A 16,182-nucleotide genomic window follows, 5' to 3' on the forward strand; every position below is an offset into this window, starting at 1 on the left:
CAGTCGTACTCCTGAAGACCTGTAAACACACTTGAATGTGTACAATTGGTGGAGTTGCCCTTTAAGTCAATAAAATATGATTTTCGTGGCTGACTTGCAGCAGACCGCCCATAAAGTGCTCCTAAAAATGAACAAATTTAACCTCGACACCGTTAAATAACATCTACTGGCAATGTACAGTATAATTCTGGGCACATTCTGTCGCATTATTTCCACTTCCAATGTGATGTAAGGATAAGATATTTTCAGCGCAGCTATAATGGGTTTGACAGCGCAGAGATGTTCAGCCACCTAAAATATCAGCGAGCTTCTCTCCACCTACACTACCTACAGTACATGTCACCCACAGCTGAATGCAAGAAGAAGAAGTTTAGGCATGCACTCCGGAGGCTGTCAGCAGTCATTTTTAGGAAAGGCATGAAATCACAAACAACAGAAGAAGTACATTGTCGTTATATAATCGCTCCTGGAATGCACTGCTCATCATGTGTCTTTCCAAGGGTGGACTCTTTATTACAGAAAATATCATTATGCACATGTCTGATGCATATGTATGAGCCTCCGGCGGCTTTGTAAATGTTAGTTCTGATGTGAAACCGGTGACGTTCACACCGTGCACGCCGTACTCTCGCTCGCCACATGGTTCCCCTTCCTGCAGCTCCTGCAGCAGTAACACTAAACGGCATCCCGACTAAAACACCAATTTATCTCTAAATACCAACATCATCCTGAATGCCATCCTCCCTGCCCTTCACTACAAATCAAAGCGCTGCCAAAGACACTTTGAATATGGAAATCTAAATGCATACAGACAGCTTTAAAAATGTCTCCTTATCAAGAATCATTTGCGGGGAAACCTGTGGCTCAACTGAAGCCATTAAACTACTATCACATTAACTTCACACCCACGTGGAGCGAGACTGAAATTGATATCATCATGAAGCCACGCTGTCAGTTGTTATACTACAGATAAATAGAGATGGGGAAAAAAAAGCTGATGTCTGACGTCCGTTTCATTTTGAGAGTACAAGCAGTCGCTGCTCTGCTGTGTTTGCTTTCAAAGACAGTCAGAATAATAACTCAGATATCAGGAGATACGAGGTGGGGATTTGATCTTCATCCGGGAGAGGAGCGTGTGATTTGAAGAAGAGAGAGGGGGAATTAAAGAGAAATATCCACCTTAAAACATGATGCGCATATATTATTCCTCTGATCCCTCCAGGTTCACTTATTATCTGTGAACGTGAACGTCTCTCCTCTGCAGCGAGTGCAGAATTAGGAGGAATCAGCTTTAAGTTGGTCTCAGGAATCATTACGGGTCGGTCTTCTGTAAAATCCTTAAAGCTGTTTCTTTTTTCTCTAACTGGCTTACTGATGCTGATGTCCTGGCCTCGAGGGCGGTTTGACAACCTCCGGGATAAAGACAGAGAATTTATATTGCTTTCAAATAAAACATGTATTGAGGTTAAAGTGGAAATGAACATTTCTCCTGTAGCTTCTTCACTCCCTCTGCAGCAGGTGGATTTTTTGGTTACTGTTTACTGGGGCTGGAGAATAAGGTCTTAAAGGTCTTAAAGCTCCTCTCTCCCACAGAAAACACTGCTCCTGAAACGCCTCGCTTTTATTTCCGTGACTTTGTGACATCACACTACATCACCATGTCACAAATATGCATAGTTTATGCCAAGCAGCTAGTTTGGCACCTAAGAATTGATTGAGCACAGCTCCTCTGTTGATAGTGGTGCCTGCTCAGGCGTGTGTGAGCCGACCAATCAGAATGCAGCGTTGCAATACTGGACAGTATGAGAAAACTGATGTGTTTTTGAGCATTAAAGCATGTAAACCTATCCTAGTAACCCAAAGTATACCATACATTTACTATAATTCAGGCGGCCTGTAAAGACGGACGAGTGAGTAGATGAGTCTCCGTGTTCGGTGTGATGACGCTTAATGCCCCTGACAACACCTGTGGTCTCATTTAGCCACTTGTGAGCAACTGCTTTTTGTAAGACACGTAAGTCCTTTTTTAAATGAATTGTGGGATATTTAATGACAAAACGTATGGGTCACCACAGACCTTATTTCAGGCATTTAGCCAAAAACCAATTCAAAAAATCCCATTGACTTTGAGAGGAGGGAGCCAGATGTGCAAAAATGTTAACTGACTTCTGGGTTTTAGGACTACAGATTACTACACCTCTCTATCGGCTGTCATCGTCCTGACCTTGTGCAAAGGATATAAACTTCACCGCTGTTTTTAGAAAACCTGTTTTGTTAATTCACTCCAGGTTTTTATGGCTTTGACTCATTTTCTAAATACTGCTAATTAATTGCAGTACTGGTGATGTTGAACATCAATCTTATCCTTCTGTTGAACACATTACAAGTTTCTCTGCAACGTCTTAAAGAAGCTGTATCCTACAAAGGTCCTTTAAAGGTATCAAAAAGACCAAATGAGGCAAGAAGTACAGTAGAAACACGACCACTGACTGAAGAATCTCCATGTGTCGTCTTTCCTACACCGGCTATCCTGTCTCCCATTTACAAGAACCCAGACATCTAATATTGGCCCACAGTTAAGGAAACATGAGTAAACAGGAACTAGGAGATAGCATTAGCAGGCCGAGGCACTCACATGCACACACATGCATGCAAACACACACTGTACTCGCACATACCAATCCACACACACACTCAAACACCATCATGGTAAATTACCTCCTGAGCTGCATAGGAGTCGGCAATTTGAGGGTGTTAAAGTCAAGGTGCAACATGAGACTGCCATTAATAATAGCCACGGCACAGCCCCTGCCGGCGCTAACGAATGCAACACATTAACACACATGTAACGACGGCCCGCCCACACACACACACACACACCCACATTTGAACCAGCCACTGTACGTCAACACCAATACAAGAAGCGCAACATAAAACTGAAGACGTTCTGCATAGAGGTTTGTTATAGCGCCCTTACTCATGCACCACACACACACACACACACACATCGCACAAACACTTCAGATTGTCAGACTGCAGAAGATTTAAGAGCACAATGTTTAAAACATGGAAATGCTGTTAGGGCATGGTGTTAGCCTATACTTGTGGATTAGCATGTGTGCTGAGCGCTGGTGTAGGAGGAGGAGGAGGAGGAGGAGGAAGGTGGAGGGGGGTGTGGAGGCTTTAAGCAATACTAATGCTCAGCTGAGATGAGCGGTCTGACAACAAGGCAACAAGCCTCGTGAATAAACGATGAGCGCGTGAGCCGGAGGGCAGAGGTAGTGGTTATTTCAGCATGACGGCTGCGCCGACCTCTCTAACTGCTCTACCTGCGCACACACACACACACACACACAGCAATATATAGAATATATACGAGCACACATGACAGGCAAACACCCACACACACCATTTTGACCTTTTACTGTACTCTGTCCCTCTGAACTGTTCGGTAAAGGACATCACTAGAGGTCTACCGGACTGGAGACCGCTTTATCCATGGCCCTCCTGCATGCACACACACACACACACACACACACACACACACACACACTCCACAGAGCTGGGGGAGTCTGCCAAGCTGAGGAAGGCTTGCGTCAATCATGTGTCAGGGCAACCAGGGGAGAAGTATATCAGTCCATGGGTGAGACACTATAAATAACCCGGCCCACCTTTGGAGTCAGGGTCACACACACACACACACACACACACACACACACACACACACACACAGTATAAACACAAACGCACACACTCATTAGAGCGACAAATGACCATCACAAACGACGACAAAGCAACTAAATGCTAACATGATAAGTGTAGTAATTGTGTCATCCGTGTCACTTAATTAGAGCAAACAAAATGGCTTCCTTCATTGGCTTCTTCAAGGTAGCAGGCTCAGAGTGATGGACTTACATTTACTCGAGTACAAATCTGAGGTCGTTTACTCGAGTAATTCAATTTTAATGCAAAAATTAAACCCGAGATTTTGGATGTTCGTGATAAACTCAAGGATGAATAATTCCTTTAATGGTTGAGTAAATTCTCTTCCTTCTTAATCTAAACAAACTATTTAAAATCTTTCTTGGATTAGCGGGAAAATACACTGACAAAGCAGAAAACAGGCTGTTTTTCTGACACTGTAAACTTTTTTTTAGAGATATATGGCGCTCACATGAAAGCAAAGCTAGCAATTATTATCTTACAGAATATGATGCATTGCTGTAGTTTATGTTTTGGAAATTAGCCCAGCCTTAAACATCTGCAGCGGTAAAATGCAATATATACATTAAAGGTGCAAAATGTACGAATTTTAGTCTAAGACATTAAAAATGTATGTGTTGCACTGCATACTTTGGTTAGCGTGCTAACGAGCTAGCCCCGGCCTGTCCAGATCCAAAGCTCCTGTGCTAGCAGTGTAAACACCCACACTTCCCTCATGCTCTGAACTCCCTGTCCGGACCACTAACTGCACAACTAATTAAGCTAACTAGCTAGCAGCAGCTACAGTTAGCAGCAGTTAGCAGTAACTGTGGTGAAATGCTGCCTCCAATTTGTTTTGTTTGAATTTGACAGGAAGTTAAACACTTTTCGTACATTTTGCTGATTATACTTAATATTTTTACTTAAGGTTTTTAATGCAGGACTTTTGCTTGTATTAGAGTATTATCACAGTTTGGTATTAGCACTTTTACTTAAGTTAAGTATCACTATACTCCTTCCACCACTTCACACTCACACAAATGTGTTAGTTTGTATTCTTCGAGTGAGCGCAACGCATAATCCTTCAGATTTGACGTGGGAGTGAAGTGACCCCGACTTCTTCTAAGTAACATCAAACTACTTTCCATACTGTTTTTTTTTTTTTTGTCTAAAAGGCTTAAAGTAGAGCTGCATCCTGCATTCTGAGAGGATCTGGCAGAGTGATTTTAATTTTAAATGTGCTGATCAGCGATTTAAGTCTGGAGGTCATCCGTCTGTGATTTCCACCACCCACTCCAGTGGTAGTAACAGTCTGAATTACCAACCACTGGTCCTCCTTGTGTTTATCTAAGTTCTCACACAGGATGACTTTGGTTTCCTGTGACTGAATTTCATCACAGTGATGATTTTCCCTTGGAAATATATTTTTCCATTATGGGCTATCATCTGAAATTTGGCGCTGTCGGGCAGCTGTCCGGAGCGATGAGTTTGGCCACCGGAAGAGCACGAGATATTTTTATTATCCACCTCCTCGATTATCACTTATTTTTAATACCGAGCTATAAAATGATGTGACAGATATGGGCACATCTTGTTTAAGCCTGATAATTAAAAACTGTTGGCAAGCACCTTATAACTTTCTCAAGTGCCAAAACAGCTGGAGAAAAACTGAGCCCAGACTTCAAGATGAACTTGCAAAAAGTCTGTATTTTTACTGAGGAGAGGAGAGGAGAGGAGAGGAGAGGAGAGGAGAGGAAAGGAAAGGAGAGGAGAGGAGAGGAGAGGAAAGGAAAGGAAAGGAGAGGAGAGGAGAGGAGAGGGGTCTTTCCTCGGCCCGACTTTGCCGGTTCTGATCGTAGAAAGGGTTCTCCTAACACATGCCAACCCTTTATCACCTCCACAGAGCTGAGGCCTACAGCAGAGCAGAACCAGCCGTCACGGCAACATGCACTTCGCATCTCAGCATCATCATCATCATCACCATCATCATCATCATTATCATCATTATCAATGGCGTCTCCGTAGCAAAAGGGTGAGAAACAAGGGGAACATGCCGCTACAGCTAATCTCGTCACTTGTGGGGAGGGCTCATGCGAATGAAGCAAAAAGGGAGAGAGTGGAGATGATGAGGCCTAAGAAAAGACTTGGCAGAGCGATGTGGTTATGTCATGTGTGTGGAGTCATTCTCAAGTGTGTTCTCCCTGTTCCTGCTGACACGCCACCTCCACCTGAATGCATGGCAGCAGGCAGCGGAGGAGAGATGTGGAAACAAAAGTTGGGACTGTGTGAGAGACGATCAACAAAAAAAAAAAAAAAAAAAAAGAAAAGATAAAAAAGAAAAAGAAAAGGGGGGGTTAAAAACAGAAGGGAAAAGGAAGTCATACTTTGGGCAACGGCGTTTCGGATGACCGGACTTTCTTGGGAGATATCTGTGAAGAGAGCAAGAGAATTATTGTCTTGTTTCCCCCTCTTCAGAGATATCTCCTGTGGCATATTGCTGTTCTCCGTTACAGGACTTTTGTGGATGTCTGATTATGTATTTTCCTGTCAGCGGGACCTGTAATTGGTTCCTCAGAGACTTATGATTAATGCAGTGGATTATTATTATTTTTTTTTTAGATGTATTCAAATGTGAGCAACTGCTGCAGTGCTTTATGTCAACTTTCAACCTGAAACATTTATGGGGCGAGTGTCTTTAAAGTATTATCAAGGTGGACAAAAAATGGTGTAAGCAGGTGTTGTAACACACACAGGAAAGTGTCCAAGATATCAAAAGCTGAAGGGCATTGGGTCACACGTGCAGTATGATGGGACCACAGACAAGTACAATGGAAGAGAAAAAACAAAAGTGCTCCTGTGAAGACCCGAGAGGAAGAAACCTCCAGTAACTCCGGTAAGCAAGAGAAGGGCCTTGAAAGAAAAACATCTGTATGTTCTGCTACAACCCAGAGAAAGGTGCACAGACAGTGTTAAGGAGCATTTTATCAAACAGTTAGATGTGTGTAATAATTAGCTACAGCCCCTTTTTCAGTTGATCAAATGTGTCGATGCGATATGTCAAGAAGAACCAATGAACAACAACACATCAGAGGAGACACTCGGAAGGTTCGGAGACAAGAGGAGACACACAGTCACAATCACTGGGGAGGTAAGAAGGAGAAATCACACAGCCGGATGAAGAAGACACGTCAGTCTGCATCAGGGTTTCTGAGATTGCGACATTGTTTGATGGAGAAGTTAAATAAGTTATTGTCTTTTAAAGCTGCATTAAGCAATTTCTGACCAGCAGGGGGCAGAACATGAGCGTCTCAGACTGATCTCACTGACCTATGGCTTGATCTCACTCCTCAAACAATTATCCAGGCCTTTATTTTCTATCATATTTGTAGGTCTTTTCTTTCTCTTCGATATTTTAAAGAATAGAGTATTACATGTTCCTGCTTTAAGGATTTAGTAGCTGCTTTAAAGGTGCAATATGCAAGAACTGAACATCTCTTGAGTTCATACTCCAAACAAATAGGAGGCAACATATCATCAGAGTAACCGCTAACTGCTGCTAGGTAGCTCAGTTAGCCTTGCACCCAGTGATCTGGACTTGGATTGGTAGTAGCTGCATTAGATATCTCTGCAAGCCAATATGAGATTTCTTTGAGATAATGTCAAAACTGTTATTTACATATTGCACCTTTAAGGAAGTGAAAACAGCTGGTGTTTACCTCTGCAGCGACCTCTAGTGTCCGTAGTAATTATTACAGGAGCAAAGGAGGAAGTCAAGTAACAGTATAAGGAGCAAGAACGTCTATGTGTGGAGGAGGTTGGGGTGGATGGATAGATAAAGAACAGGACTTTCAGCCAGGAGACAGCTGTTCATGTCCTGTGTGAAAACAAAAGTCAACTTATTTAATGTTATGTATGTAAATTAAGTTATGTAACATATGCAGCATATTTATTTTAACCCAAACTGCAACTGTTTTGCAATGTTAACCTTGTGGCGTAGGATACTAAACTTAAATATTATGTACATTATGTAGAATCACATACGTAGGTAACTTACATCATTTCATTTTGGGACAGTAATATCTGTTGTCACTGGCAAACAACTCATTCAAGGTTTAGGTTTGAGGACATGTTGTAACAATAGCTGTACTTATTCTCTCTATCTCTGCCTTTGATGCTCAGCTTTCTACCTCTCAACCCTCTCGTTCACCCCAATTCACAGCCACTTTGCACTTGGCAGTGTTGAGTGAGTTAAGACTCAACAATACAGTGCGGCCTGTAATGTGGGCTGATGCAGGGGAATTACAGTAAAACCACAGAACAGAGCTGCTACAAGCTGCAGAGCCAAAGCACTGAGCTAAACGGAGCTACAACCAAAAGAGTTGTCTGTGAATAAACTGTATGAGCAGCCACTGAGGCCACAAATTAATGGCACATTGAATTTTTCCTTCATTTCTCAAGATGTTTTGAGTCCAATTGCTTTCAGGACATCGTCATTGTGCAGAGAGGGAGTAAAACAAGCCACGAGCAGGAAGCACGTCTCCTGTTGAGATGTGGCGGGTGCTGCTCCTTGTTTTACCTTTTCTTATAAAACCACTGAAATTTGACATGATGAAATGTAGTGAAACAGCAGCACAAGTAGAGAGGAGTGTCATAAAGTCGGCAAAGTAACAGTATAGAACACAAAAGCTACTGAGCATCGCTTCATTTTATTTGCTTCTGAGCTCAACATTTCATTTCCTTTACAAGTTCTCAGTGGATTTGGCACTCGGGGGGAGTCATTCAGTGTTTGTGTAATATCACAAAATTGCTTAATGCAGGTTTAAAGCAATATAATAACTATTATTACATACACCAGGGCAATTTGAATAGTGTGAAGTGGCCAGATGGCACTGGAGAATTAACTATTTTGCCTCGGAAGAAAAAACAACAACTTGTGTAACAAGTGGAGGATGAAGTGGGGACATACAGTAACAGCGACACTGAAGAGAGAGATATTTACAGAGTGACAACAAATATAAGAAAAGTAGTGGAGTAGCTTCAGAAGAGTGATGGGGGGGGGGGGGTACCAGGAGGGGAGAAACAGAGGGGATGGGGAAAGGTGAGGCGAGTCAATAAGACAGAAAATGATAATCATTTTGTCCCCCAGTTTGATGCCGTCTGTCCATTCACACTCTACCTTCATTGGTGCCAGCTGGATGGGGGTGATGTAGGAGGGGTCCACCATGGGCTTGGGCCGGTTCGCAGTGTCCGCCAGGAGGCTCTGCCATTGCTGCGGCAGCCCGGTGAACTTCTGCTCCCGCGGGTCGAAGCCCGTGTGGACCCGGTGCTCAAAGTTAGACGGAGCTGAGATCTCCAGCCGTTTCTTCTTCTTCCCAAACATGCTGGAAAACCCTGGCAAACCTGGCAAAGCGAAGAGGACAGTCGCGGGTTAATATTCTAACTGCAGCACGGATGAATAATTGCACAATTGCATATTGTCTGCACTGACTAAATACTCTTATTTTGAAGGGCAGCTCAAGTTTCTGCCTTTCAGAGTGTTGCTCGATCTTCCACGTTCATTCTCTCCTCCACTTGAGCCTGTTTGGCACAATGACCTTGAATGCATTCATTCATATCTAAGTGTATAAAGGAGGTGTGACACTACATCAGGTTGAGTGGATGCAGAAGAGTGCAGTTTTTTGTCTAGTTTGCACCACAGCGCTATCAAACGTGCACTTTTCTGACAAAATGAGGCCTAAATTACATGTTTTGTTGCGAACAGCAGAGCGTGAGCACATACGTGTCAACGTTTTGACATGTAATTTGGAGGTACTGTACAATGGTCCTTTAAGGTGTCAGTGAGTTGATGCATACGCCTTGTTACGCTTTACTGTGTGTCCTTATACCAGTGATGGTACAAAAGTTTGTTCCCCTTATCCGCTCAAGTTTACAAGCAAACCTGCACCAACTTGTTTATCTGGTGTAAAAATAAAGAATTATTTGCAGAGATTTGGTCTGCAGCAACACTTGATGTTGTCTAAATATGCCTCAGGATCTTTTATTATCTTGCCAGCCATCTCTCACCTGCCTTTTAATCCAATACCGAGCCTTACAGATGGCACACTGTGTTGCACGGCATGGCAAAGAAACATCTATAAAGGTATTAACACCTTTATACAACAGCAAACTGCATCAGATTTCAAAGCAGGCAGTAATAAGAAAGACGACTGAGCTGATAATGGCCCTGGTTTTAATAAAGTTGCTATAGCAATCAATTAGTTTTTCCTTTCCAGGCCTGAAAAGCTGCACAGTTGAAGTAACACAGATAAGTCAGAAAAGATCGGCTGCAACCAGCAGTTTGACACTGATGTTTTATATTGTGCTGTGCTGTTCTGCAGCATGCTAAGCTCGGCCTGACGATGCTGCAGGATACAAACAAGGAAAGAACAAGCAAAAATGCCCAAACATGCTAGAAAGATCAAGTGTCCACTTTGGTTATGTAACATCAACAACAGGAAAGAAATTATGCACTGAAGCAAAGAGAAAAAGAAGGAAGTGATGCCAAGTTAGTGCTGTGGGTCTGACTTTATGTAAGGTTTAGATTTATTAGCCACGATCAGAGGGACATCATGTATCAAGATTTTACTCCACGACCGAGAGGAACTGTTTGGAAATCCCAATGTGGTCTCGGTGGTTTGGGTGGATGCATGGTGTCCAGTCATAGGAACAAATGTTGTTGGTGTGGCTGTGAATGGAGACTATTGTGTTGTTGCCTTCTAGGAGGCATTGTACTCCGACAAAAACAAAGTCATTCTTCTTCTTCCCCAACCCCGTCTGATTTTCACTCTTCCCTCTGTTGTGGCTTTCACACACACAAAGTTTGCTGTGCTGGTCCATACCAAACATTCATTCATTTACATAGCCTGTGTGAAGCACATGTGCACTGTGCACCAAACAAGCACCTTTATTTGAGCTAATAAACAGGAAGATCTCACTGAAATAATTGCAGCTTTAATATCTTGATTGTTCTTATTTAAAAGATACACCTTTACATTTGCAATGGCTCTCAAAAGCGCATTATTGATTTGAGCAAGTCAGGAAAGTCATTTCAAAGCAGTTACAGGTCCCAAGATCGACTGTTCAAACAACTGTAAGTATAAAGTGAATGGCACAGTTGTGTCACTGCCACAACCAGGAAGAAAAACACAAACTATCACCTGCTGCTGAGAGAAAACTGGTCAGGATGGTCAAAAGTTAACCACAAACCATCAAAAAGCAAGCCTGTGATGAATTACAAGCTGCTGGAAGACAGGTGACAGTGTCCACAGACAGGTGTGTTTTACGTCAACATGAGCTGAGAGGCCGCTGTGCAAGAAACAAGCCCTCGCTCCAGACGCGGCACCTTAAAGCTCGGCTGAAGTTTGCTGCTGATCACATGGACAAAAAAAAAAATCCTCTGGAGGAAAACTCTGTGGTCAGATGAAACAAATATTGAGAGACAGTGAGGCCTTTAACCCCAAGAACACCACACCTACTGTCACATATGGTGCTGGTAGTATTATGCTGTGGGGCTGCCAGTGGATCTGCTGCTCTAAAGAAAGTAAATGGAATAATGAAGAAGGAGGATTATCTCCAAATTCTTCAGGAAAACATAAAATCATCAGCCAGAAGATCGGGTCTTGGGTACAGTTGGTTCTTCCAACGGGACAATAATCCCAAAGGAAAGGCTCAATCAGGCTAGAATTGAGGTTTTGGATCGGTCTTCCCAAAGTCCTGATTTGAACCCCGTCGGGAATATGTGGACTGTGCTGACGGATCAAGTCCGTGCCACGAGGCCAACAAATTTAGTTCAACTTCAACTTCAAAAAGTCAGCCAGAAGCTTGTGGATGGCTTTCAAAAGCAGCTAATGAAGGTGAATATGGACAAAAGGGACATTCAACCAAATATTAGAATTACTGTATGTATATTTTTTGAGCCAGCAGATTTGGTCACATTTTCAGAAGACCTATAATAAATTCATTATCAAACCAAACTCCATCACAGAGAAACAAGAGCTCAAGACTGCCATGATAAACATGTTCTTTGCAAAGTGTATGACAACTTCTGACCACGACCGTATGTGAGAAGAAGCGACCCGTCAATCATTAAACAAGACATTTCAAACATTCTGGTTAGTTGCTTTAAAAAAAAAGGGTTAATGAACACTTCACAGCAGCGTGCTAAATCAGTTTGAGTTGTGAAAATGACTAACTCTTGTGCCTTGGCAGTACCCCCTGAGCAGATGCAATCACAGAAGTCACCAAAGAGTTTATTTTCTAAATGTAACTTTAAACGGACAAGACAAAAATGTAATCATGAGAAATCTTCCCCAATCATTTCCTTTGCTGCCCCGCAGGAGAGCCAGACAGACCAAATTAGTGGCCTCAAACAGGAAAGATGGAGCGATAGACTGATGGGAGAGAGGGGGGAGATGGGTGGGGGAGACAGATAAGAAACAGAGGCAGAGCACGGTGGGGAGATGAACGCGTGGAGGAAACGAGGGGAGAAAGAGAAAGAGAAAGAGGAAAAGAGTCGAGGAGAGAGGATGAAAGCTGAGAAGGCTTCAGGCTCTTTGTGATGCGTGCAGCGGCAAGAATCACAGCACAACAGATTATTATGCAGCACACTGCTGCCTTTAGAAAGCTCAATACTGGATCAAAAAGGTGTTAAGTCATAGATAGAAACCTCGTCCCACAGGCATGTTTACACAACTCTGCCTTCTACGCTGCATTCACTGTTCGCTTCGGTTTACACTGCAAAGACTCGAGGATGTGTTGCATCGCCTGTGAGTAGAAACATGAAGTGAAAAAGAAAACTAGACAGGGTTTATGTGCAGATCAAAGCACGTGACTATATTTATCATGATCATGTGTGTGCAAAGTACTGAGGTATCACTTTTAACTTTAAAATTGGAAGAAAGAAGAAATACATCCAACACACTGCAGCCCTGAAGGTAAATACAGTCGTTAACAGTCCCATCCAACCACATCGCTGGCTCTGCACAGTAAATCTAACGTGCTTTCATCGATGACAGTCACTTACAGTTCATGCAAGTGATGCTGTCATTACCTCCACCAAGCAGGTTATGTTCACCTGTGTCTGTTTGTTTGTTGGTTTGTCAGCAGGATTACACAAACAACTGAACAGACTTCCACAAAACTTGGATGGAGGACGGGTCTGGGCCCCGAGTATTAACTTAAATGTTTTCTCACTTTCATTAACATCGCAAGATTAAGCATTAGTCAACATTTTTGTATGTATTTCTCAGGGGATGATGCATGGAAAATAAGTAAGTAGGGGTGTAAGGTTCCATCGATACAGATCGCTATATCGTTTCAATGATCGAATGGGATCAATGCAAAGTGAAAACATTGATCCATATCATCATTTTAAAGATGTGCCTTTGTTTTGAAATGACCCAGTAGCAGTCCGCTAACTTGTTGCAGTCGCCGCGGCAGAACTAGCTGCTCTGTTTCAGCAATGTTAGCACGTTAGCATGGCTGAAATTCAACCACGTTGTTCTGTGGGGAAACACAGTGACTTAAAACAGCTGTGAGGAAGATAAAGTTTAAATAATACATGTAATATGTTAAACTACGAGTAGAGCAAAAGTCAGCTAGCTGCTAGGCTAATTTATTCAATGTAAAATGCTCAAGGCTTAAGCTAATTATGCTCAATACTACCAAGCTGAATTTGTTTTACCGTTGTTTACTGTACTTGTTGTTAAACCATGTTTTATATCTGTTTGTGGAGTCAGTTTAAACTAATTTTAACTGGTTACACTCTGATGGGGATCCTAGATCCTGGTGCATTTGAGTCCACCATTAATACAGTGATTATATAGATGATTGATATCGTACTAGGGAGTTTTGGGGGGGAAACATTTAATTTTGATGTCCGTATATCACCTGAATGTTTCATTTTGACACTTAAAGTGCAAAATATTGCAAATATAGCTGCATGCTTTAGGAAATTACTGGCCCTAATGGCTAATGTTTAAGACAATAGGTGTCTTAAACATGCACAACCACTGGTTGGGTCTCACAGAGAGGTAGGTCATTAAAGAAACACATGATTGCTCTTTTGTCTTTCTGGTCCCTCACGTGATCTGATTCACAAGAACACATGACTTTAATGCTCCACAGGTGTCCCCTTAGATAACCAGAAAAAACAAAGCCCTAACAATCCTTCATCTTTCCCATTTTTTTGTGCTGAGCTACAAATCTCTTACGCAACGCCGACATGTCAGCAACCTTTTTCACTTCTGGCTGGTGTCCACTTAAACCTCCACGAATCGACCCAAGGTTTTCTGACCTTGTTACTATTTTTACAGCATGAACACAGCTTGGCTCTTGCAAGATGAAACACGGACATGTAGGCATGGTGCTGATTAGAGATGACATTCCCGCAATAAAGTCAACGATGACAACGCCAAGGATGGAGCTGAACAGTATCCTGGGAGAGGAGCTGTCTGACAGAAGGCACTGCTCAAATATTTTGTCAACATCGACTGCAAAGTTTCGCTCTGCGGTCACCGCAGCGAACACACGGTGACTAAACAGGGCTTGATCGCAGTCTTGCACTGAATCATCGGCTGACACATGCGGCAGCTGAAGCCCTTGTTACCTTAGAGCAATGCACAAACAAACACGCAAAACACATCCCATAATGACATATCCAACTGAGAACTAGATTTAAAGTGTCATGTGATAAAGTGACTGCGACGTATGTGTGTGTATGTTTGATATCTAAGCCAAGTGTAAGATCAGGGAAGTTTGCAAAAGTGTTCAGAACTGATTAAACAATGTGTGAGCCTGCTGTAGGTAGGGTTATATCAAAATGCAAGCAGTACGTCATAAGCTAGCTACATTAATTTGTGGGGTAACAGGTTCATTTATACCTGACCAGAACTAGAAAATCCACACTGTGGGAGCCATGTGCGAGTTAAGAGTAATGTCAGCAGCTCTGTCCTGCTCTTAACTTAGTTGAGGGAAGTTAACACTCCAGAAATCTTTAGATGTGTTCGATATTGTTACCGAACCCATTGTTATTAGGGGTTATCAACCCCCACAAACATGGCGAATTTCAGCCTCATAGATAGAAAGTTGCGGTCGAAGTTTGATCAAGTTACATAGATCCTTTAAAAAGTTACACCTTTTGTGGCCACTCCCACAGTCCACATGTGAACTCATGTCCTTTGGCTCATGACCAACCTTGTGCAACTGGCATGAATGCTGAATTCAAGCCACCTCGGGAGAAATCTGTGGTCGCCAAACGGAGCAGATCATCCTATAGAGCAGCTGGTCATAGCTAAAATGTAATTCAGTCAGTCCATTTTCAACCAATCCACAGAGTGTCAGCATTAGCACTAGCTTATGCTTGTTAGCGAGAGCTGAGAAAATCTGCTAGCGACAGTGATCATGATCACGTGTGCTTTTGTTTACTTCTGTGCTGAAGACGCATTATTCCAAAAATAGCTGCAGATTTTGAGGTAAATCTGCCACCGTTGTCATTGCTAACTCTTTTTGTAGCATGCTGGAAGTGACAGTGTGAATGAATGACAAAAATGTTTCATCTTCCACCTCATCTGTGGCCTGTAAGCAGCCGTACAGTAGAAGGAATCCCCTGACCTAGATGGCACGTCTTGGGAATGAGATTATTGGCGGCTAGTAGGGCTTAAGTCGTCTAGGCCGAGCTCAACCGCTAAGAGACACAACAACACGTGCAGAAGACATAAACACTACTGAATGCATGTACGACAGCAGATGGAGGCGCATCTTCATGCACTCATACAGTCCAAACTTACTCCTGGAGAGCTTTTAGCTGCTGCGCTCTCACAACAGTGGAGGCAGGCTTGGACTGAGGAGTACTTGAAGTGTGCGGGCCTCTGGGACTCGCTTCCATGCAGAGGTCGGAGGAACTACTTAGTGCACAACTTCTCCTGGCTGCCACATAAGCACCTCTTGAGCTGTAATTTATGTGCAGATTGTAAAGCACTTTGTGAAGTTTCAGACTAATGCCTGCAAGGTTATTCTGCCAAAGAGTAACAATGTCACTCTGATGAGAAACTGAGCCAGGTAATATATGGCAGAGATTATGAAACTCCATTAATCTCGCTGTGTAAGAGTGGAGTGAGCTGTGTGTGTGTGTGTGTGTGTGTGTGTGTGATATGTTGTGTGTTATTACTGTGCGGGCTCTAGAGCTGAGTAAAGCTCCAATTACTAAAAATACATATTGATCTGCTTCATGAATATGTAGCCTTAATAATGTGAAAGCAATATATTTTGATGTGAATGTTAGATCCATTCATTGTTGTTGCACCACGCGTTACACAAGCCAGCAGCTCTACAATGAACAATAAAGACTAGTGTCACAAATTCAGCATCAACCGAATGAAATATCGTCTCCGTTGCCCTTCTGTTCCTGAGTTATGATGTTGAATAATGGCCAGAAAAGTGTTT

General features: G+C 42.7%; 1 protein-coding gene across 7 annotated transcripts in view; it reads right to left on the reverse strand.

Moving 5' to 3' along the window:
• The window catches only part of pak5 (p21 protein (Cdc42/Rac)-activated kinase 5), a 75,216-nt gene that overhangs the window by 32,612 nt on the left and 26,422 nt on the right, over positions 1-16,182 (reverse strand). For 6 of the 7 annotated variants that reach the window (XM_084377763.1, XM_084377761.1, XM_084377760.1 and 3 more), the window contains exons 2-3: positions 8,879-9,102; positions 6,087-6,131 (exon numbers count right to left, since the gene is read on the reverse strand). In XM_084377763.1, the coding sequence (XP_084233889.1) occupies positions 6,087-6,131; positions 8,879-9,082 (249 nt within the window). In that variant the 5' untranslated portion in view covers positions 9,083-9,102. The remainder of the gene's footprint in view (positions 1-6,086; positions 6,132-8,878; positions 9,103-16,182) is intronic. The other variant, XM_084377765.1, reaches the window with a different exon arrangement.

The sequence above is a fragment of the Pagrus pagrus genome, assembly GCF_965226575.1.
Source record: "Pagrus pagrus genome assembly, chromosome: 16".
Lineage (NCBI taxonomy): Eukaryota > Metazoa > Chordata > Actinopteri > Spariformes > Sparidae > Pagrus > Pagrus pagrus.